Genomic DNA, 25,013 nt, shown 5'->3' on the forward strand with positions numbered 1-25,013 from the left:
GAGAAACGCCAATGCGAGAAAGATTCAGGGTGGTCCCACACCTCCTTTCATCATCCAACGCTTCCCTGAAAGACGTCTTCTATGCCCAAGCAGCCTATTTTTCACTCCTTCCTCCTGCACATAACATTACGCAGTGCTCATTATTCAGTCTAACAAATTAAACCAACAAAGAGAGAAACCTATTCAGATTTGTGTGTTAAAGTGCAGGTTGATGGTCAATAAATCGACGGTAATAATTCATGGCGCACATATTTCCGTGTACAGGCAGCTTCCTTCTACGATTCTCCACCTCCACCCCTTGTTTGACTTTGTGTCAGGGTACAATGACTGATAGAGAAGGGCGGTGCATCCAGGCTTCGTGTGTGCATGGCTTATCGTTAGCAGGAAGGGTTTAACTCTAAAGTTAGAAAATGACACGTTAAAAGTTCGTTACGCATTTCCCCTGCAACAACCGTCGTCATGTGTTTTTATAGGATCCAGGACTGAACAAAGGGTGGGAGGAAATGCAACTCGTCTTGTCGCCCTCATATTTTATACAGCGAGTGAAACATAATAATACACTTGTCATAAAAGTGTTACGGCGATGCTGATGTTGAACGATTATCCGAAATCAGAGTGACATTTACTACACCATTAAACATGGAGTAACAACACCCGTGACATTGAAGGCAGCACAAAGGAGACAATGGACTTTGTAAAGGGGTTTGAAATTTTTCACATACCAACAAAACCACACACAGTCAACAACGTCCATCCAACCCCGTTATGAATACAATGTGTGTTGTAAGTTGAGATGAAAACCAAGATTTTTGTGACAAGTTTCCCCCCAGTGGGAGAACACACGACCAAAAATAACCAAATCAACTGCTCGCATGATTCTAATCATCGCATGAATAACTTTACCAGATTGATTCTAATTTACAAGCGACAATAACGTGGCCAGAGAAATTGGACCGTACTCATATTTATGTATATTATTATAAACAGTGTCGTATCAGCAACAATTTCCTGGCGACAGTCAGTCGGTCATCGATGACACACAACCACCAGAACTAGCAATAAATTAAGAATTTGTTAGATCACCCAAAATGCTGCAGTGACTCATCTCATCGAGAAGCATAAATAAGTACATGTAATGCACACTCATGAAATCTAGTTGGTCAAAATCAGAGGGAACTTACCAGAAAGGAGCGGATACTGAAAAAGTGGGTTAGATAAATCCATTCGATCCAAAGTAATGAGCGAAGGCTGCTTCATTTTAGTCTGGAATCGGCTCTGGTAGCCGAGATGATGAGTCGGCCTGGTTTTGTTTGCAGGGTTTGGAACGTGATGCCCGACTGGTGGAGGATTTCCGTTCCAGTGAGAATGTAATTGACTCAGCGGACCGTGGGACGATTGATTATATTGGAATTGATTGGGCCTGTCTCCATGCACTTGTCCGGTGGCCGTCGTCGTCGTCGTGGTGCAGTGGAGCTTCGAGATTTGATTAGTGTGATTTCCATTGTCAGCAATGTGGATGTGCCCATTGCTTGGTCGACTTGGGCGGTGGTCAAATGAGGGCTGTGAAGAATTTGAGCCATTCGGGCGGCGTTCAAGGGACGGCATTTTGCATGTATTTAAACTTCACAAACTGAGTCTGTTTTTTGTAAAATTGATTTTGATTTGTCCGTAAACGACGATGATTACGTGAGACCTACTTAATTGTGCGTCTTCCAATGCTCGATCTGCAAAGAAATCAAAAAATTGTGGTTTACATAAGTATTGATCCAGAAGTATTTTCTTTTACGTTGGCTGGAACTTCTTTAATTGAGACATAATTGGAAGTAAACAGCGTACGTGCTTTGGATGATTGAACATCAATTGACAGCATGTTGTCAAAAAAAGAAGGATAAAGAAGCATGTTCAAACAATTGTGAGCAGCGTGAGACTTGAGTTTATTGGAGAGCTGACTCCATCGTCTCATTGTTGTTTGCGGATCTGACATACTTATTATTCGACTGTTTCGTTTGATGATGCTATCAATTTCATTACTGGAAAGTTTGACTCTTCGTAAATTCAATAATATTAATAACTTAGTAATAATTGTGGTTAAAATTAATCAATTTGCCACCAATTTTGAGTAAATTTTAATTTTCCATAACCTCCTAACCTCCCTTTCCGCTGACATGTATTATTACGTGGTTGAGTGACTAGACCAATTTTCTCATCCAGAACTAAGGTGTTGATACTCATAAATTTAACGGCTCGACATGACCAAATTACTGGTTGCGAATTATCGACTGTAAAATCTAGTGTCGTAAAATATCCTTACGTCAAAAGCTTTACAACAAGTGTGTGATACTGTCGGTAGTAAAGTCTTGATACGTCGAGGCAATAAAGTCCCCTCATTCAATGCAAATTTTACGACCAACCAACAAACTTTTGATGCTAGGAAATATACAGCAAACATTCAGCCCTGTTTATAGGGGCAAGTACCGGGCATTAAATCAGAAATTAAAACCAGACCCTGGGCACCCTCCATTCTTTCAAGATGCCTCAAGTGTAGACGTATTTATGAACATATTAATATTAAATGAAGGAGAAAGCATGTCGTCAACACTGATTCTTCTTCTTGGGAGGAACTCATTTTGATTGTGACCCTCTGCCGCAAATGTAAATCTATAAAATAATTATATTTTGTACATACTAATAACAAATCAATGGGACGATTCGATACACGCCCATTTACAGTTTATTTACCAGGCATTTTAATCCGTAATCTGAACATTTTGAATTGCGTTTGAAATTATTTATACCCAAGGGTGCCTTATTGCTAGAGAATTTTAATGAACTAGTGTATAAATGTCCGCTAATTAAATTCAATTTCCGTTTTCGGCTTCTTTGAACCATTTAAAATGTACGTTGAATTATCAATACAATAAAAACTTGTGGGTCTAAAAAGCGAATGCAGTACAATTTCCATGAACAATTGGATATACACTTCATCATTTACGGATTACTTGTTATTATTATTATGCGGATTCCTCCACGTTACACAATGAATGAATGTCATCATACTGCAACACACATTTGTTCACATTTGTTCGCCCTTAACTTTTGCCGGTTTAATACATGTACATAGAATGTACAATGGTACATACTTCAGATTTTTAATTAACTGTGACCAAATCTCAATTTTGTCACAGACACACCGACGAGTGAACTTATAAGGTCATGAGAAAATTCTCTTGCATTTAAAATCTACAGTCATGAAACTAATTCGGCTGATTAGAAACACAAACAGCAGCAGAAGTGACCTTTTCGGGACAAATCTAAATGCCTGCCTTTTTAAAAATAGGCAGCTTCAATATTTTACATGAGATTCTCAGTCAGTCCATATTTCTTGGTTCAACTCATTTCCATGTTACATGACAGACAAAACTAACCCTCGGATAAAGGCTGATCTCTGATTCCAAAACTACCACCAGCACATAACTAAACACTTAGGAACCGATTTCATCGAAAGTGACAAACATGTACAGTCCTAAAAATAAATAAAGCTCCCAACATTTCAACAAGCACAAGTCGACCAACCTTCGCCTCACTTAATGCTCACATTTTATCCTTCTGAGAATCTTAATCTGAATCTGATATGACATTCACGTGACATGACATTGCATCTCCCAGTTGACTTTTAGATTTAGAAATTGTGAATTTAAACCTCACAACTTTTTAACCCCTTTCTCAACAAGTTCATTTCAAAGTTGACTCCAGTGAAGGTATTCGGACACTGACCATGCATACAGATCATTTTACACAGCATATTCTCCCATGCAACACACTGATAGTGAGTTATATGAATATTTTTGAGATTTGACCAAGCGTCACGTATATCATTATATTTTGAGAATATTTATGACATGCACAGAAACACAACGACTACTGGAGATCATACATATCAAGACACTAACATAAACAATTAGGAATAAAAATTATGCATACGTTTAATGTATCTTTGCGATTTTAACTACAGTTCTAATCACACTTGACTTCTATAAATCTGAATAACATTCTCGAGCAATTCAGAAGTTGGCCCACTGTATGTAAGCCACCCAAAATGGTCGATATCCTCAATTTACAGCATGCCATTCCGCCGTTGGTGGTACTCAAGCTTTGAAAAACACCAACTGGGCGATAAATACAAACCTATGTGTTGCTACATATTTTGGCTGCAGCATGTCTGAAGGAAGTCACAAGTTTCTTACAACTTGTGTGTAGTAGCTCCTCGTAAAGTTCTGGACAAAATATAGCATGTACCTTCGTGGGTGAAGGAAAGTAATAATTTTTTACTGGTCTTGAAATTTTCCGAACTAAGCAAAAATTCCTGTAAAATATTTATAATAAGCAACATCCGTTCCATGTTCTTTTCCATCATCACAGATTCTTCATACTTCGTTAGCCTCCAGCCATTCATAGAATCAACAACTGTAATTTTAGAAAATCTCTCCCACTTTTATCCACCAATGGATGATGGGATTTGTGCATTTTGAGTATAATCTGTTATTATTTGTTTATCAAAGAGTTTGTACGAGCTGAACATACGGTTCTGCTGAAATGATCAAACCCGCCAGAGATGAGATGCGATGATTTATAGATTGTGAGCAGTCAATTAAATTATGGTCCGTTTGGCCCTTATTTTCAGATCAAGTGAATCATCAGCAAAACCAACAAAACAAACCAATCATTACAAATCTATTACAAATGACTCGAGAAATGTGTTTGATGGGAAAAACATTCACCTCTCCCAATAATCCAGCATAACCATTATGCACCCTTAAGAAACGATGCCACCCACCAACGCACAACCTCTAATGACTACTTGGATGAAGTTGTTCGCCCCATTTACAATTTAGTTTGATACGCCAACAACCAAACCGACAACAATTTTACTGAGCGAGATCATGCAAACGAAAGGGTAAACAAATAAGCTAAAGTGAATCGTATCCCATTAAAAAGAATGTAATGAGCCAACCACCCAAATGCAGCCACTTTTTGGTTTAATTTGGTTCCCAATTTTCAAAACGTGATCATTACATTCATCAATCGATTACTTGTTCAGCCCAACACGCATAAATTCTTGCAGCCTTAAACCATGCACGTATGTACTTACACCACCCACATTAAAGTTTGACTGCACACATTATTTTATGCATACTCTAAAATAATACACCAATGCATTATCATAATAACGTAGTAGCATTAACTTGATATGCATAACTTCAAGCCAAATAGTGTAAAAATACGTAGTTTGACATGTTCTAATAAAAGTACCAACTCTAGAAAATAAGTAGTTTTTTAGGAAAATTAAATTTAGAATTTGAGTTTATAGAAAAGTAACTTTGTAAGATTTTTTGCGTTTTGTAGATAAAAATAATTTGAGATTCGTTACAAAGTCCCATTTTGTTACGTGCTTATCTGCCCTGAATCCTCATTTTCTTGAGAATGACTGTAATTGACGAAAGAGAAAACGGATTGAAAACAATAGTTAAGGTAAGCAATAGACAGTGATGCGATCACTTTGAGAGGCGCAGATAGTCCGTGTCATTAAATCAAGTAATAGAATTTTCTAATTACGTCTCTATCTCCCCCATTGTCCTTGTCCAGACCCTCCAAAGGGTTGTGCTGAGATAGTCCGTGGGATGTCATTCACTGTTTGTTTTTACTTTTTTACATGGCCAGATATAAATATATTCTTTGGAAGCAGGACAAAGAATACTGTTTGTTGGACGTGGATCGAAATAAAAACCAAAAAAGGCGACAGACTGGGCGGTTACCTCACTGCTTTGAGACGTTTTCGATTTTCTTAAATCTTTTCTGTTCTTGTATGCACTGCACTCCACGGAATGATGTTGCTGTTCCTATCACATTTAAAAATTCATGCTGTGTGACGATGATGTGGTCCCCTTCAGTTTGGACTTGTTGTAAATATGTGATGGAAAGTACGAGTATGGTGAACAAACTCACCCTCTCTCTCTCCTTTTGTTCAACGTGGTCGTATTATTATTTCAAGAAACTTGCATCGATGCCATAACCAACAGTCCGTGGTCATCGCGAATGATTGTTCCGAGAACTATTTATGTATGATTTTTATTTCATTTTAAACTTTCAAACCACACTTTCAAAACTTCTCAGAAGTTATAAACCTTGGACGCGGAAATTGCACATTATTATTTTAGTGTCCGTAGTCACCTCTTATGTCACATTATTGTAGCCGTCTCACGAATAGCTGAGCTTGGAAGCGTGACCAAAGGCTTCTCGGGAACGAATAATATGATAAATGAAATAATTTCCGTATCTTATCGACTCTGGTGCTTGGAAATCTGGAAAAGTCATCACATTCTCAGATCAATCCTTGCGTGGCTTTTATGCGTATACGCACAATGTCGCCCTTGTAAATGGACAAGCTTTGGGCGTTCATGCGTTCTGTCTGTCCATCCCACATCATCCGCACATGCATGGACGTATACATATGTGCATTAGGAATTGTTGTTTATCACCATTTTCCTCACTTTAGTAGAGTTATCGGCTCTACTCTTCCTCCGTGGAAATGGCTTAGCGGAAAATTCATAAAACATGAGGATTTCCTAGTTCAACCCTTGAAAGCTCTCTGCTGCCAAGTCCGCCGTTGATTGACGAGATGACTGAACTGACTGACTGAGGAAGAACGTGGTCCTTGTTGTAAGTATGCACATGTATATTCGTACGGCTGGAGGAATAGAGATGAACGGTAAACATTTCCATCTGCTGCATCTGTCAAATTGTCCAAGAGCAGTGTGTATGTATCTCTTCATTTATTTGATCTTTCGACACGTGAAAATTCTACCCAAATCTCCAAAGGAAATGCTCACTTAACCCTTTCAAAGATATGATAATGCTGGGTTCTGGTGTTAATGCGATGATGATTACTCTCCAACACCACATAGCCGATCAATCTGCCCATAACTCATTTTCATTTTCGACACTTGTGCTTTCAGAATAAAACGAAGGATTACGACATGTTATTAAATACATTTCTCCTCTTATGTAATTGGGTGCTTATTTTGGAATCTTTTTTTTTAATATGTATGGAATAATCATCTTTTCTTTGTGTCGTTTTTTAATTTTTTTCCCTTGTACATATTTTAGGAACTGTGCGAGGCTAAAAGTTCATTTCCTCGAATTCTGAGATGAAACGGATAATCATCATCTCTTTTTAGTCCGCTCTGGAACGGGTAATGATGATGCATCATCTCCATCCCGTCTTGACGGGAGGTTGATGCAGAACTCGTGAAAAACATTAATTTACAGAAACGCCTGTGCTTGATGAGTAAAAGTTTTCCAGTTTAAAATGGTCCTGATGTTACCGTGTTGGGCTAACCGCAGACGCGTAGGTAGTCGTGGTGAAGGTAGTTTAACGCATCCTTTTGCAAGGTATTTGTTGAGTGAGATAAGTTGTTGATTTACCAAGTTTAGAATTGTGACTGGAGTTACAACCGTGAAATAATTTCTACAGAAGCCACTTTTATTATACGTACAACACATCTAAAAAACACATCTGAATGTGTGTAAGTAAACGGCTCATTTCCTTTGCTGCATTGAAAATCTGTGAAAATGAAACCAAATACAGTGGAACAGTATCCACGCAGTAAAAGATTGCTTTGTTTGGCTTTGTTCTTCAAAGTTTATGAGAGTTTCCTTCCGCTTATTTTTATTTATTTCTAGAATGGATGAGCACAAGTCGACTTCTTTGCTGCAACCGCAGATCAGATTAAAAACTAGATCGCATCACATTTCTCAAGTCCGTGACTCATTGTTCTTGCTCATCCTCCAGGATTTAACGCACGATTTATTTTCCTAATTCTGAGAAACCTGTAATTTAGATCTTTTAAGGGAAATGGGAATCCAGCTATAAATTTGACAACTGTTGTAATTTATCCATTTTAATCTGGCTATGCCCCCTTGTAATTACTATTTTACTTAAGGTACTCATGTACTTGAAGTACTTGAAGTACCTGGTGGGACATTTGGATTCATATTAGCACATTTTTTGTTACATTCTAATTTCTTACATATTAAGATCACCCAGCTGTTGGTTGGCTTAAAAACTTGGGTGTTTTTGGGACATGAGAGACAAAAGCAATTGTAATTTCTTGTATGCATACTTTTTGGCAAAACTCGTGATATCTAGATTGAATTATAGTTAACAAATGTATTTACACTATTAGTAAGAATAACACCAGCGTGAGATGTTGGTAGACATGAAATAGATACGTAAGATGTATGTTTAAATGTTAAAATGATGTTTAGGAGTCAAAATATTTGGAAGTTATTCAAAAAACTCTCTAGTGATGCAAATGCACGTCACCTCATTTTTCTCCTTGAGTAATAATACGCTGCATTTATTCTATCGCATTGACTTCATTCTAAAAATTTCAGTATTTCCTTTCAGAGTAATTTAAGAACATGAAATGTGACGTGTGCAACGTCAAAACTTTTTAAGAGTCAGACAGTGAAATTAATTTAGGATCAAACTCATATTTCTCATTTTGTGACCCATCTTGTTAGAACTTGAAAAGACTTTTGAGCTGAAATGCAATATTTCGTAAATTGGAAACAGGAACAAGCTGCCTTACATGGAGAGCAAAAAGTGCAGCAAAATGACTGGAAAATGTTCATCCACAAAGCCACAACCCCAGAAAGGAAGAAAACGATTAGAGATGTGCAATGGTCCATAAGACATTGACAATTTTATTTGGGCAGCAATCACTCACTGATCTCATCTCTCGACAAACCAAACCCGTCCATCCTCGAAGCTACGCATCTACATAAATACTTCTGAAAGAAGATTATGCTTAGAGATTCTCCATTGAAGATCTCATCGCTGAATAATTAATAACAATGTGCTCAGGAAGACTTGCTACCTCCCACCAACGAAAATAGCCACTGCACTCAAACTCCCTCGACAAGGAAGACTTCTGATGGTTGTCACATCTTATCCAAAATTACGACAGTACCATTAAAAAACGAGGATAACATAAGTAGTGCGGAAACCCACTGCCCATTAATTAAAATGAGCCCACGCACCCATCCACCACCGCACGATCGACCAACCACCCCAGGAAAAACGATTGAGATAAACACCTATGAAGACTGTAATATATGAGATGCATTTATTGGAATGATCCGATCCAATCAATTGTTGCACTGTGGTGGTGCTGGCGTTGGTTTGGTGGTCAATTTACGATTTAATGCTCTCACACCGACACGGAACAGATTTGCTGGTCTCGACCTGGTAACACCTTCTCGATCTCCTCCTCACTCTCTCTCATCAGCCTTGTTCAACCTTCAGAATTTAACTGCAAGAAGATTATTCACACACACGCACAATGTTGCAAGAGTAAAAAAAAGGAGCACAATCGCATCATCCTCACAGCCAAGAGTCGTCTTGCCCAAAAAAGAATGCATCGTAAATACAGACGCAGTGCAAAAAGTTACGCACTTTCTTTCTTCTGTTCCTTGCCGCATCCATGGATGGGCATTCGTTACGTAACATTTATTTTCCTTTTATCTCTTCATACATCAAATGAAAATCTCTTAAATCCGTCAATAGCAGACCACTCCTATCACCCCATCCAACAGCCAGACCACCAGAACGTAGGGACATGTGTACATAGGTAAGCCATGAACATGACTGCTACCTATATGCCTGCGTTACTACCGTTGTTGTTGTTAAAAGGCTACTCGTATTGTCTTGAGTTTTTACTACGAGCATCATAGCCGCCTCAGTACCTTTTGTAGAGCGTGATTTTGCCATTGTTGCAAGGTCTGAATGCAGATGGTCGAGTGAATATTACGTGGTGGACGAGTGTCACGAGCAAAGTCTTTTGGTGTTTACCTACACAAGTCCCTCCACTATTGTAACGACTTATCTCTCCTGGTGGAAATAAATGCACTCTGCACTGTGTCCTGTCCTGCTGTGCCTCGAGCGGTTTGTGTGTAACATGTTACTAGTTTTTTTATTCTATGAAAAGGACCAACTCCCCGAATACCTGAGCCTTACCAGAGAACATCTGCGCCGAATTTCACCCTGGTAAACCGCTCCCGTTCCTCCAATCCGGCTGAAAATGATATGCATGGAATGGGAAGACTGAAAATAAGCAAGGACACCACTTTCCATATCGAGGATTTTAATTTAAACGCGGTAATCTTGACAAATGTCTTGTGGGAAGTGTCTCTTTTCATGGTGGTGAAATGAAAGAGAATGGCTGGCTACACGTTGTGATGCCACGGCAGAACAGGAACAGATTCAGTTTACAATGCGGAATTTCTCATTTTTTGCTCACTTGACCATACGAGGCTGTAATCACTAACTGGCTTACTCGGTTTTAAGTATGCGTACCTCAAGTGTATCCACATCCCTGGGAGGAAGACGATTCGCCTACAAAAAACATTCGTAGATATGGAGTAGTGAGTAAGATATACTTTTTTGTGAGTCACAATGTACAGTTGCTATCACTTTGATTTGATTAGTTATCTCTCGTCAACATAATGTCATTCGGGAAATGGTTTATTATTAAAGTCGCTAACAAGGAACATGTCCAAAAAATATCGTGGTGATTATTTTAATGTTGACATTACGACCAGAATGTCCTCTCCCCGGTGTTTCATTAAGGTTTAATTGAGTCCTGCCAATGCTCTGCAATCTTTAGTGAGGAGCCACCCAGCCCCAGACGAAGTTTCCTTCATGACCGTCTAGTCAGCCCCGTGATCACATGCTAAGAACCCTAAGATCTTGAGGAACTGGCTGTGGATCATTTTGACCATATTTTCGAGCCCCATTGATTGGGGGCAGCAGTACAGGAAAGAAAGCATAAAGTTTCTTTTGTTATGATTATTCCAACATTTGTAACATAAGTAGGAAGAGGAACCATACCACGTCAGAAGCAAATTTATACGGAATACAGCTGGCTGCGAGGCTGCTGGAACCTGGACATCATGGAAAAATTGTGACGGCAACATCCAAGCGGATGCTGACTAGTTGATTGCAGCTTTTCCTCAGCAGCAACTCTCTTATTAAATCCTTTGTTCTCCGCTCTCATCCAACCAGTCTCTTCAAATACCCAAAACCAAGCTCTCTCTCTCGACAATGGGGAAATATCCCAACAAAGTATGAACAGCAATTTAAATGTTAAACAGGCTATTTCCGTGCATCTTTTACCCCATTACCGGACCATTACTAACCTGGCACCTACGGCGAATATTTACATCATGAGAGGTGAACGGTGCTATTACTGTTATCTAAAAACTATCTTGAAACATTCCGAAACAATATTAGCATTTTTAACAAACCAGCTGCCTTCAAAAGTATAAGATTATGCTGAATGAGATGCATATAAATAGGCGGATCTTAGGACAATACCTGGCGATATGTGTATCTGTCAGAGAAATGTCGTCTCAAAATTTTGACCTTATTGTTGTTCAATTTATTTAAGAGACACTTAAAATGGTAATATTTTAAGTGTAAGCGTCTGTCGGCCAATTTGTATCTGCAAACGATACGTAATCGCTCTTTTTAAGGTTCATTTGTTAGAACATGATTATCTGCAATTTTATCTTTGCTAATCGGTTGCATCAAGCATTTTTTATACAATATGCGAGCGTAATATTCTTGCAACTGCTGAGCTGTCAATTACACGTTGTTGTAACGATGCTCCTTAAATGGAAGACTATAATTGTCCCGAGTTGCCACTCCTATAATAAAACCTCCAAATTAAAGGAGTACAAATTGTTTTTAGATTATAAAGGACATAAAACGAAAACTGCGGGATCGTGAGAAGATTAAAAACCTGTGATGCCACGATATCGACGTAGCCATGAAATTAGAACTATATGTAAATAGTAATAATAAATTCCCCATAAGTAATAAATTTCAGTTTTATATTGCACTATTTGTTTATTTATGATTAGTGGCGTCTAGTTGTTTGGGGATCTGCCTGCATTGGTTATTGCAAAAGTTGGGACGCGGATGGATGAGCAAGCAATGCTATTTATCGCTTGTACAGAAAAGTGTCAAAGTTCTCGGGGTTGACTCATTTGATTAATTTCTGCAATATGACACTCAAATCCTGATCAAATTTAACATGACATCATTATTCATACCGAATAACTATGGGTTTCATGTTACATCATTACTACTATGATTTCTTGTACCCCATGATATACACATGTAAGTATAAAATACATTCAACATTGTGCAGCTTCAACAATTAAATCAACTTGATACTTGCTGTATGTGCAGATTTCTATGAAATTTGCTAATTTGGCTGCCTTTACAGGGAGAACAATATGTTTATGCAACCCAATTTCTTTCAAGTAACAACCCAGTCTCTATTTTCATTTAATAAATCCTTGAAATTTTAGAATTTACATACGTCTCGTCATGCTCGTCACATGCTTGACACGAGTTTTATAAATAAACACCTTGGAGCATTGTTTCGCATTCTTCCTGTTGTAATATGCTAAAGTGGGCATCTAAGTATTTCCATTGACTGAACTGACGCCTGCTCGCTTGACCCAGATCATTTTTATCAATTGAATCAAATAAATAATTAAGTTATTCAACTTACCAAAATGGATCCAATATCCCACCTCAGCTCCACCTTCAACTTCGGACGCTGTTTGTCTACCTGCTCCAACATGTACTTGGAAAGTATCAATATCAATCACTCAACTTAATTGGCAGCAAACGTGACACTAACAACGCACAACTTATTAAGCAGCTCAGTCCTATGGAGCTGCTCCAACAATCAATTACTCAAGTTTTTGTTATGCAAATAAACTGATGAACTGTTTTACACATAAACGATGTACAATAAAAGAACAAATGTTTCTCAGTTGCAGCACGGAGTATGCTGACACACACTAAATAAATGCATGAGATTAACTCACTCGTGGTACAAATATGGCACTATGGCAGTTGGCATTGATACAATGACATTTGCATGGTATTGTTTCCTGCCAAAGGTCACAACTAATAGATTTTAGCTGTGACACCTTAATAATGATCTCACTCTGGTCGCGTTGAAATTTTTATGAGGTGTACGTGTATTAGCTTCAATTTGGAAATATGAACTACACTTCTGATAATTATACTTTTATACACAAATTGTCGCTTAGGTCGGCAGATTGCACGATGTTATTGACAAATTTTGTTTACATATGCAAATTCAGATATGTAGAAAAAATGTGTCCCCCAAACTGAGTAAACTGCACAAAGTTGCACTTGAGATCTGACTCCTTTGAATGTTGACACTGCAATGATCTGCATGCACTTTTTCACCAAGTGATGATAATAAGATGTTGATGATGTGTGGTGCTGGCTTTGCTACGTCATTTGGCCGACTGCCGATGCGAAGGTGAAGAACAGAAAGATTTACTTGGATTTTGTTAAGGTTTAGAATAAAGCGTGGTGAACAACAGCCAAACCAACCACTTCGGTTATTTAAGTCTGCTTGGGTACCACAAACCAGCTTCATTGCATTGCAGGAGGGGGCAATAATGGTGCAATGGCAAGAATGAAGTGGCTCAACGGGACTGCGTTGCCTTTATACACAGCACAACAACTCCATACCAAGTTGTAAACTGCTTACTTCCATCACAGATACGTATCATCGGTACATACAGAAAATGCAAGTTAGTTGAAATAGGAGTCACAAGTAAAAGTGTTCCCTCTGCGTCCTTATCTCATTAACATTGGTGGATCCCTTATGCTCTCCCGGACCCCTCGAAACGTGAAAAATGAATCGAACCCTCCGAACTTTAAAATATGTGGCACTCTTACCGTCCGTGCTTCCACACGGCGTAACGCAATCCGATACAAAAACTTATCGTGCTGGACGAAGTGGAAGGACGATTTAATGATTCCTTCCGACGCACTAAACGCCCTTGGACGGAAGAGCGCCGGATTTTCCTTTCCTTTATTTTAACTCGAACAAATGAACCCTATTCATCCTCAACGCCCGAACCATGCTCTGCTTTGTGGGTGAGGCGTCCGTGCCATGCATTAGACAAGAAGAATACCAGGGCTGGATGGGTGACTGAAGGCCTGGTGGTGCCTTTATTGGTTCGACTTGGTTTAAATTGGAAATGAATGGGATCAGCTGGAATAAGGAGGACACGACCATATGCCAGTTGTGCTTTTGAAAAGTTCTCCTGACCTGGCCAACAACATGAACAAAGAGGTTTTTCCCCCGGTAAACACATGACTTGCTTGGCTCGGTTGTCTGAGTGGCGTCACTTGAGGTGATTCAGAGATTGACAAAGAAATGGAGCGCAAAAGGGATTTAATTGATGTAAATGTTATTGGAACTTTTAGTGGTTCTTTTTTGAGAGCTCAATAAATATTTTTGAGTCCATGTTCAAATAAAAATGAAAATGTGGATCTGAAAAATGTTTTGTTTCCTAAAATTCTTTTTTAACTGAAAATCTTTTTAAAACCCTTAACGATTCCTACTACACTCGACTGAAATATAAGCCCAAGATTTATTCCAACCTCCTCGTTGTCCGACAAGAACAAGACATTTTACAATTTACCCACCATTACCACCCCCGTCATTCAACCAAGCGGATGGTATGTCTGGTGTGTACATACATAAAAGTAAGTCCCATCATGGCGACATTTTCCCCCTCTCTCCGACTGCATTGTTTCCACTTTTTGGAATTTCAAATGTCCACTTCCCATAATCTCGGAATATCTGTAAATGGTTTTCCAAATAAATATCCCAACAGACACGGTCGGAACTTTACGCGATCTCATCTCGTCATTATCCTCAAATGCTTATATGCGAAAGAGAGAAAGAGAACCTAAATAAACTGCAACTCCTCCTTTCTAACGGCTTCCTTTTCTTAAATTTATTGTCCCAAAATTCTCACCAAAATCCTAAAATTCCTCTTCAACTGACCAACAGTCACTGCTTTTGAAGCAACTTTTCTCTGTTTTGAGGAAACGACCAAGCTACAACTTATCCACTACTGCCAATACTGTGAGACGAGGCCTACGTATGTATGTATCTGGTGAAACATCAACAACTCCTCTGAAATACAATGGGATTATTTACGTCTGTAAGTTTTGTAACCTGGTTGGCGTTAGAAGCTAATAACTTTTTCTTTGAAGGCACCCCCTGTGCCGAACCTTCATTGCTTTTTTATTCATCCCTCTTTTTTTACTTTCTCGCCAGCCAGCGCACAACCCAAACACTTTCTTGTCAAACTCAAGGAAACAAGCAAGAAATCCTGCCTAACTCAACAACGAAACAAAACTGACAAAGGGAAAAAAGCACATCATCAACCATCATCAACTAGAAACCATCAACACTGTTCACACCAGACCACTAGATGCATGTACACATATTTATTTGTGTACCAAGCAGTACCCAAGCAGTACATGCAGCCAAGTAGAAGGCAACAAACCCCAAATTGGGGTCCGAGTTAAGAAACCAAAAGTACATTTAATTTTCAGATGGGAATCATTCCGCCTTTTTCCTCTGGTGTCCACTTGCAATGGTTCGCTGATGAAGTGCGCTTGCTTACCTGCATTTTGTAATAATAACCTCAAGTCAAAGGGGTTGCTTGGAACAATGGAAAGGTTAAGAAAACTATTAAAAAGTTAGGAGCTGCACAAAAGAACCAACCTGCACTTGAAACCATGTTATTGCACGGTCCGTTTTCATATCCTCCTGCGGAATGAGAGACCTCGGTGTTGGTATGTATTATTGTTTCTTAATTTCTTCACTAATGGGTTCGTCTTGGAGGAAAATAATGAAACCTTTGTCTTGTTAACATCTCGTCGTGGTATTGAACCTAATAAAATCTAGTGGGCTGAAAAAAAAGGTTATTAAAAGAGACCAGCAACAAATGACACTTGAAAACATGCTGCATAAATCGAGTCGACGGATTTTCATGCGTAGCGTTTTCTTTGTTTCGTTCCAACTTGCCTTGCAACTTCACCTTTGTACAAATAAATATGTAAAATTGAAATGCTAATCCAATTATTTATGACACTGCAAAAAATTGCTGCGTCTGCTGACTCATTCCTTTTCTTGAACTTTTTTTAGCTCCAAATACAACGAATCTTTGTTGTCAATTCAAATATGAATGTGAATATTATTCTAAAGGATTAAGCACCAGGTTGAAGGAATGCGAAACGAACTGATGAAGGGAACCTCCCACGAGCAATTGCTGAATTGTCAAAATTATTCTTCAGGTGGACTTTTGGAATTTGAGAGAGTGAATTCTTACAGGATTAGCCATTTATTAGGCGTGTCTCGTGCTCACTCTTTTCTTAATAACTCTTGCTTACTGACTGGGCCTTTGTTCATTGCCATTATTCAAATGCAAATAATTTCACAACTGCAATTTCCAATTTGCCCATAGTCGTTCCTGAAACTACTTTTACAGAGTTATTATTGAACAATTATTGAACAAAAGTGATTACCCAATTGATCGCTCTTAACGAATTTGCAACTGTTCGATGATGGTCGTTTGAGTAAATCAATAATTCTGTAAAGTGGTCGAGTTAGTCCTATTCAAAGAAACCAATGAATTTGTATCTCGGAAAGAGCTGACAAAATGGTTTATATCAATTTAATTATAATAATAGTTGCATTTATTTTTGGCTCTAACGTAATCCATTGCATTTAAAATATTTAAGACCAATTTATCGCAACATTTAATGATTAATATACATTATAGTATTTTGTCGCATATTTAGATAATACTATAATTAGACAACAATACATCATTGCTCAATTAATTTAATGCTGTATAGTGCAGTGCAATATCTACGTGCATACATTTTTCACTGGAACCACTTCAAAAATTGAAGTTAAGACTTGTGTATAGTGCACTCGAAATGAATGAAAGTCCCAAAATAATTACTAGAATTAGCAGAGAATACATCTTATTTAAATTATTGGAATTACCCAAATGAATTACATTTGTATCACAGAAACAAAATCATGATGTAACATTTTCTGTTCTTTTTCACAACCGATCGCGACCAGAGGCTGAGAGTGCGTACCTTGAAAAACTTCACTTTCTTTCTACATCTTACATTGAAACATTGCACAGAAGGAAATAATGCCACACAATAATTTTCAGTTATAGTTTATTTGGCTGACTACGCTACGTAGAAAACTAGTAGAAAATCAAGAATAAAAGTTTACGACTGGATAAAATAATGGCAGCACAGCACAGTCTCTGCTGGCTGTCATCTTGTCAGCGGAATTTCATTGAGCATCGACCCAATAAAATGAGACGAGACCAATCAAAGCCACCTGCCTGATGCTCCATACGCATTTGACCCTACAACAACAATAGCAGCCCACAAAACCAATATGGTGCTCCTTTCTCCCGGAGAAAGCAGAACTGACGATGAAGACGACGGTGGTGACGCATCTGTCGATTTTTGAGCAGATCCTCCGTCACGTGTAAAACCAGTCTCAACTGGAAAAAAGTACATTTTATTATTCACATTTGTATGTATCGTGTGCCCTTCATGTGTATATATTTTCCTCGGTTCGATAAAACCAACCTCTGTAAGCCGTCTTCATTTTTGACATGACTTGCTCTAACTCGAGGGACTTAGTGCTCGACGAATCTATGTGTACATCACAAAAATCGGTTTTGAAACATTTGCAAAATCACATATTTATGGAACTGAAAAATTTGAATAAATTATGGCGAAATTTTTACTGGGGAAAGTGGCAAAGTAGCAGAGCGAGGAGAGGAGGCTCCATCCATATTTATTCCTGGCTTGCACTGCAGCCTGATAAATGGAGGATCGGTTGAGGCCTCGAAGGGTGAAGGACTTTGTGTGGAGAAAGGATTCTCCCGTGTCTGAAAACTTGTCGGCTGGGATCGCCAATTTGATTAACGCACTTTCATCCGACAAGTCATCGGCTGGAGGAATTGTAGCCGGACGGAAGAACAACTTGTACTCAATTAGCGAACTGCAATATTTTATGCATGACCAATTGAAATACTACTTGAAGCCATAAGTACTACATATAAACGTAGGTAAAAATATGCCTACGTACGTACCTGTAGCACTCCACAGCCCAGTAGAGAGTGACTTGAATCCCATCTACATCTTCTGCCTCCCACCGTGTCAAAATTGGGATGTCGGGAACTCCTGCTCAGTCAGATAGAGGATAAATCAATTCTTATTCAGAAAATTGTCTCGAGTCTAATTGGATAAAGTCAAAGTGCACTTGAGCATTAATTCATAATTAACTTAAGGACTTGCCAAGAAATTCTATATTTTTCATGTCAACTCCGAGAGAATTGTTGGCTTCAATGGAATAAGTTGCAAAATCCGAAGGTTTCACAGAGTTAAAAACGAGACGGTACTCGTTCCTCTCGTACAGTTCCATCTGAACTCTGTCATCTCGGTCCGAGTTTGATATCAGGGTTCCATTTTTTCGCCAACGTACCTAAAATATGCGTATCAATGTAAGTACGTATGTAACTTACTTGCGTTATAAAGACTACTCATAAGATACATAGACCCAAAAGTTCCCAGTTCCAATCTTTGCCGAGATCTCAGGCCAATTAAATTTTAGCGATAATTAAAGCCATAAGTGGGAAACATCATTCGAGCATAATCGAGTACTTCTATGTATTATTGCTACACAACGTCGGGAACAAATCGTGAATCATGGCATGAATCCTTCACGTCATTAGTAAGCACGCGGTATATCAATGAAATTATTATACCTCTGGTTTGGGATCGGCATGCACGAGCCCCACTAATTGGACCTTGTAGCCTTGTCCTCCATGTGCCCGTCTTCTAGGAATCTCAATTTCAGGCGAATCTGGCGAATGGAAAGGTGATATTATGCAAACCAAAGTCGTATAGTTCACCAAATAAGCATTCCACACCAAGCACACGATGAAACGGATTGCGTTAAATTTATTTTACACTTGGACAAGTCCATTATTCGTGATCCAATTCCTTTAAAGAGCTCCTAAGTACTTACACAAAACTCGGATATAAACAGCGCCAATTGCCGGCCTGCCGACCCCATTGTCCGCCGTGCACACCCATAAACCCGTATAATCCCGTGTCACATTGGATAAGGGCAGTCGTGCTTGGTTGAGGAAAGTTTTGTGGAGAACAAGTGGCATATTTCCATCCTTTTTAAATAATTGTAAACATCAAGAACTGAAATCTGCAATGTGGGAACGCGAAATTGCTAATTACAAAACCCCTTCAAGCTTTGTCTTACTTACCCGCATGGACCAAACCACTTTAGGCAACGGCTTTCCGCTGGGGAGGCAGCCAATTTCGAGAGACTCGCCCTCCGTCACAATAAGATTCGTTGGAGTCAACAGACTCACGGTGGGGGGATCTGTAAATTAAATCATGTCGTATATTATTGTGTGGTCGCACTGCGATAAATAACTGGCATATGATGACGAACAATAGATTTTGGCAAAAAGTTAACGGACGACATGATGTGGGCTGTTGAAATACACAATACACAAAATATGTACTTGAAAGAAGAGTTCCGAGAAGAAGAACAGATCTCGTCCATTATTCTCTTTTCTCTCCAACTCAAAATTGCCCCAGGAACACGTGACGTTTTAAATTGCATAAAGCACTCAAACTTTAAAGATTTGCCAATTTCTTGACATAAAGACATTTCCTTCCCACATAAACCTATAAAAGTCTGGAGTTTATTGTTCAATCTTTTCCCCGGAACACCTCCACCTCCAGCTCGAACCCCCAAAAAAACTTTTTAAAGGGAAAAGTGTGTTTGTGATCACTGCGTAATTTTTGCTCGCTGAGGGAGAAAATAGTGAAATGCATTTTATTGATGTGCCAATTCACTTTGTAAACGTCAATTTTCAGAAAAGATCTTACCGTGAACCACAATCGAGTGAACGATGCTGAGCGAGGGCCAGGTCGTGACAATGCACTCGTAGTCACCTTCGTCACTTCGGTTCACTTTCGAGATGACCAAAGTAAAGTCTTGCAGCATATCTATCCTGTTATCGGCATATTTGGTGATGTTGCTGCCTGCCAAAATGTTGGTTCCATGTCGCCACAGCACATGGTTTTCCCCTGTGTACAGAACAAATGTATGTAGGTAATTACTATTTGTTTTTTAATGCGCTTCCTGATTGACTGCTAATATACACAGCGATGATTGACAACAAATCACTGCGGGATTATACAGATTTTATGTACTGTAAACTACTATTGTTTAAAAATATTTGACAGATGTGTGTATACACATAGTCAGCTACCACATTGTGTTGTGATTAAGTTTAACTGGCGAAACTCCAATTTCGCAGGATAGACATACATACAAATTTTGACAACCTAAGATACGGGTCGTTTTAATTTTTTTACTCTAATTTGCTCACCCAAATTGTGAACTTTGCAAGGAAGTTGAACATTATCTCCGATTTGGACCGTGAGCTTGGTTTGAGGGCTGTGGATCTGTGCGAGCTGCAAGGAGTTGGCGCTTCCCATGAAGTGAGAATGAGGGTTCAACTTGAGTGGGTGTGGCAGTTTGGAATCTTCTTCGGATGTTTCCGTTTCAGAATGTGGTTTTGGTTTCGAGAATGGGGGCCATTTTCCTCTGACGCCGTTATGAATTTGGCATCGGCACAGTTCTGCAGAGGTGGCATAATTGAAACAAAACAATTAAACTCAAATTAGACTTTGAGGAACCATTTAACGGTGACGCAGCAACGGAGAGAGTTCGTGTTCCATCTCGTCGAGTGCGACGTAATTCTTAATTAGCAGAGACATTAGGATTACAAGCATTTTATTGTTTTTCTTGATGTGAACTAGATCAAAGGTGATCAAGTCTAATCCAAATACCGAGAAGTGCATTACACATACGATTAAGAGTTAAAGAGCGTCCCAAGGAGTTGCAATTTCCACGAATCTCTCGCAAATTCGCCTTCTCAGAGTTTTTGCGATGAAGCCAAATATGCAAACCGAGAATGAAGTCAGAAAGTGAGATAAGATCACATGTATTTAAAAACAGATGAGCCATTTGCTCCTCATTTTTCATGTGTCGACAATTCAGAAAATGTGAAACTATTTTTGAAATAAATAAAACATTGAGAAAATAAATATCAATTCATTTCAAATGTCGCATGCACTTATATTTGTTAAATTATGATCCAGTCGATTGGTCATTCAACCAGTTCATATTTAAATATTATGAAAGTACTGTCACTGTGGTCGTGTCTGGCACTGCATGCGACCATTAACTTACTTATGAGAAGAAGAACTGTGATAGCAGCGTGTCTGTGCTAACATTTAACCCGTCGAGTTCTTACGTAATTGGATTTGCTTAATTCAATTTGTTTTGTAGTTTCTCGTCATTGCTTGAATTACCGCAATTAATTTGTGGCACTGGCTCCTCTGGATTTTTAAAGTTTTTTCACTCTCGAAGTTTCTGTTTGCTTATTTTGTGGTCTCTCCTAGTGCAGAATGTCTGGGATGATCTTCAGAATATATTGAAGTGGGCGTGAAGTGCATAACGCGTGCAAAATAAATCCAGATGAACTTAAAATATGTATTTGAGAGGATAGATACACATGTCCCAAGTTGTTGAGCAATTTGAAATGATCTGGTTTTCAAATTTTTGCATATGTACATAGTTCTCATTAGGTCAGATCTGTGTACAAATTGCCCACAAACTTTGTGCCATATGCGAATATTCTATTTTCTTAGTCCTAACAATAACAGTGCATATGTAAAATGAGCCGCGTGTACAAACATTGTATGGATTTGTAGATTCACGTTTTGTACATTTGCATATATTGATACAAATCCAACAGGAAATCTCCATGAGATATTTATGTCATAAAGAACTCATCGCTGATACCACATGCTCGAAAATCCTACTTTACAGAAACCACATTACATTAGGCATGTACATACATTAAGCTAAACATATTTACTGCCAGAATAATAATTTTACTCACAACCATTAATTCAATCTGCTCATAAAATTCTTTGAACTCAAAAGTGACTGTTGAAAATTTCCCTGTGGCTTAGCCTGCTCCTCTTTCATTATTCAGGGAAAGTGGCAAGTTGAGCTCAAGCCCGACTTCAAAAGCACGTAGAGAAGAAGACGAAATGCGGATGACAGAGGACATTCGCATATTGTTACGTTTCCGACTTTCTCCTCTGTTTGACGCTAATCCCTCAGAGACAAGTCCCTCGGGCCATGCACTGCCAAAAGCTATCCCGACCAAAGAATACTTTATGTCTTCCTTTCTATCTCTCTCTCTCTCTCCGTCTCTAATTTGCACAGAAACAATCTTGTCCAAAAGGTATAATGATAAGTTGAGTGAAAGCATTACCCGAGAGAAACGCACATACGCCGAGGACCGAAAGCGTGGAGTGGGCGTATAGAAATCCAAAATATTTCATGGCTAAAATTTAGCGAATTGCTAATTAAATTTAGCTCTTGTACTCGGCAATCCCTGCGCTCAATTGTTGCTACGAGGCAGGAAGGAGGAGTCCCTTAAACTGAATTCAAGGCACGGAACATGGAACTTATTGTACGTATATTTCACACTGCGGATGATATTCACTAATAACTTGGGAAATCTGGCGTTGCATATCCCACTGCAATTTATGTCACTGCTCAAACTAAGTTGACTGCTCAAGCTAAGTAACGACAACCAACTAGCTAACTGGCTGGTTCTACTTTAAGTTTTATTTTTTTCTGGTCCCCCAAACAAGTGATGAAGAGGTCGGTTCGTTTGTGAAAAATATGTATTTCTCTGTTGTACACACATACGTAGCGTCTTCACATCCACGTACAATTTGCTTCTCACGATCTCCGTACTCCTCTGAGAAGTATGAGAAGTATGTATACGCGAAAGTCGGTGGTGAGCTTGGTTTGTGCAGAATGAAATGGAGACCAAGTTGACAGTAAAGTCTTTCTTTTCTTTCAAGTCGGAAAAAGAGTCGTTTCTTTTGGCATTCGTTGATAGTTCACCTCATTTCTTAGGATTGTGAGTGGGACAACTCGTTCAATTATGTTGATGACTGTATCTTGTCTTTCCTGTAGATTTTATTATGTCACGTGAAAGGGGATTAAATTCCTCCTAAACTTTGAGCGTCACAAGGGTCAATGATGTCATACTTAATTTGTGTATGTATATGTTTCTTCTGAATATTTTTGACGTAATGTTTCTTAAAATTCGATGAACAAAATTATCTAGGTATATAAGATACACGAAAAAACTTTGCAAAAATCTCGCACCAAGAGGATTGCTCTACGATCACTCGCCAATTCTTGACTGCCAGCTTGTGAAACAATACTGGAATATCAACCCCAGAAAATAAATGGAATGCACAGCAGCAGCGATGGCTTTTACGAGGAGTTGCTATTATTATGATGAGGATGATTGCTTTCAAAGAGTGGCGAGAGCAGTTCAGCAGTTCTGTATAAACATTGAGAATACTTTGTCATGGGCATTATCAAATCAACGTCTGCCTCCTTCGATGAGTTCCCTCAACTGAACAATCTCATTTACAAAAAATCTGTCAGGAAAAACATTGGAACATTTATATCCTCCTCGCTGCCCAATCTTTCGTGATTTCCTCAAATCTCCGCCGTAATGTGCTGTTTAATCCATAAACTCCAATGCTAATCTACTCCCGTTTCCTGATAAAATGCTGTTACGGATGTGCAGAGGTAGTTAAGTAACATTGGCTGGGAAAAGGTTGGGTGGTCGTGTGTGTGGTTGTGTGCTCAAGTTTTCATGTACAAAAGTTTAGAGCAATCTAATTACCAAATCCTGTAGTTCTGCATGTGTGTCCGTACGTATGTTTGTGAAAGTCTGGTCATTTGGGCATTTAACCCTTAATCTAACGCTGCCCTAGCATCAGCATTTAAGAAAAAAAGTGGAGTGGAGTATTTTCAACGAACTTCCAGTTGTCGGAGAGTTGTCGGACAGTTGTTGGTCATGGACTGACAAGACATTCCAATTTAGGCTGAATTGGATAAAAAAGGAATTGGAGACATGCATTAATTCAGACGTGTACATACACATGCTGCATTTTACATGGTGGGTCTTCCTATCCAACTCGGATTGGCTGTGCGCATAACCTTATGCCAACTATTGCCAACTAACAACAACAGATTAATAGCTATAAATGATATTAGCCAATTAAACTCCCACTTTTTTTAGGACAGAGCCCAAGTCTGGTCTGCGTTAAGGAAATAAACTAAAGAAAGTTTGTTTTTTCTACCCGTTAATTTTAGTAAGTGTGTAAACTTTCTGTCTCAATATGCTCTGTACAACGAATGTGTAAATGATAAATGCGAAATGAAATCTTCAACACAAATTGCGTAATTATTCTTAATTGGGAAAGTGTAACACTTAAGTAAGTAGGAACTAAATACTGGATGGATCAACGAGGATATTAGCTAATTGGTTAAATTAATTCTTCCCATGTCAAGCACACGCTGTTATTGTTTCCATGTTTTTAGCAGTTTCAACTGCGCATAGCACGTAATCTCAAAGTCCTAAAAGATGGCACGTGTCAGATTAACAACGGCCAAAAAGAAACTATTTGCAAACCTGAACATCAACAACTTTTGGATTCATGCAAAAAATTCAGTGTTACAAAATCATCCGTCTATATATTTTGAAGCATTATAAAGCATCGAATATACATTATAATGTAAAAAGTTTCAAAGAAACATTCAGAGAATCATTAATAATTCAGTGTATGAAATAAACTCGATTCATGACAGCGGAAGCTCTGTGCAAACAACGTAGAAATCCGTCAAGAGACCATCGTCCATACGCGGAGGAGGAGGAATCAGAATCAGAAACGTACACGTAAAGTATGGAAAGTTTTCCCCCAGCAATCTTGAAATTTATGCATGTATGCATTCTTACATATATGGACATGTTCTCCAGCCATGGAGGTCTTGTCAAATATG

The 25,013-nt window shown here is 38.7% G+C and overlaps 2 protein-coding genes across 3 annotated transcripts in view; both read right to left on the minus strand.

Annotated features, from left to right (window-relative positions):
• The window catches only part of LOC110843041 (probable serine/threonine-protein kinase DDB_G0282963), a 55,930-nt gene extending 42,301 nt beyond the window's left edge, over nt 1-13,629 (minus strand). The window contains exons 1-2 of the mRNA XM_022088952.2: nt 12,645-13,629; nt 1,182-1,724 (exon numbers count right to left, since the gene is read on the minus strand). Coding sequence (XP_021944644.1) covers nt 1,182-1,605 — 424 coding nt within the window. The 5' untranslated portion in view covers nt 1,606-1,724; nt 12,645-13,629. The remainder of the gene's footprint in view (nt 1-1,181; nt 1,725-12,644) is intronic.
• A 3,025-nt stretch (nt 13,630-16,654) lies between these two features.
• Nucleotides 16,655-23,344, minus strand: LOC110843540 (protein amalgam). Of its 2 annotated transcripts, XM_035848167.1 has the most exons (12): nt 22,411-23,343; nt 21,315-22,348; nt 20,449-20,700; nt 19,943-20,143; nt 19,309-19,427; nt 19,056-19,212; nt 18,793-18,890; nt 18,323-18,509; nt 18,118-18,208; nt 17,770-18,026; nt 17,609-17,674; nt 16,655-17,520 (listed from the first exon to the last, which is right to left on the minus strand). In XM_035848167.1, exons 3-12 carry the CDS (start codon nt 20,555-20,557, stop codon nt 17,342-17,344), a joined length of 1,464 nt encoding a protein of 487 aa, XP_035704060.1. In that variant the 5' UTR covers nt 20,558-20,700; nt 21,315-22,348; nt 22,411-23,343; the 3' UTR covers nt 16,655-17,341. The 2 variants fall into 2 exon arrangements, with proteins under 2 accessions (XP_035704060.1, XP_021945197.1); XM_022089505.2 differs by lacking the exon at nt 21,315-22,348 and having other exon boundaries at nt 22,411-23,344.
• Nucleotides 23,345-25,013: the final 1,669 nt, after the last annotated feature.

This window comes from Folsomia candida, unplaced genomic scaffold, assembly GCF_002217175.1.
Source record: "Folsomia candida strain VU population unplaced genomic scaffold, ASM221717v1 Fcan01_Sc002, whole genome shotgun sequence".
NCBI lineage: Eukaryota > Metazoa > Arthropoda > Collembola > Entomobryomorpha > Isotomidae > Folsomia > Folsomia candida.

Coding starts and splice junctions, on each gene's coding strand:
- LOC110843540 (XM_022089505.2), bottom strand. CDS start 22,480: ATGAAATATTTTGGATTTCTATACGCCCACTCCACGCTTTCGGTCCTC. Junction 19,213..19,308: donor AAGTGGTTTGGTCCATGCGG/GTAAGTAAGACA, acceptor TTATTTAAAAAG/GATGGAAATATGCCACTTGT. Junction 17,675..17,769: donor CTACTTTGCCACTTTCCCCA/GTAAAAATTTCG, acceptor ATGTACACATAG/ATTCGTCGAGCACTAAGTCC.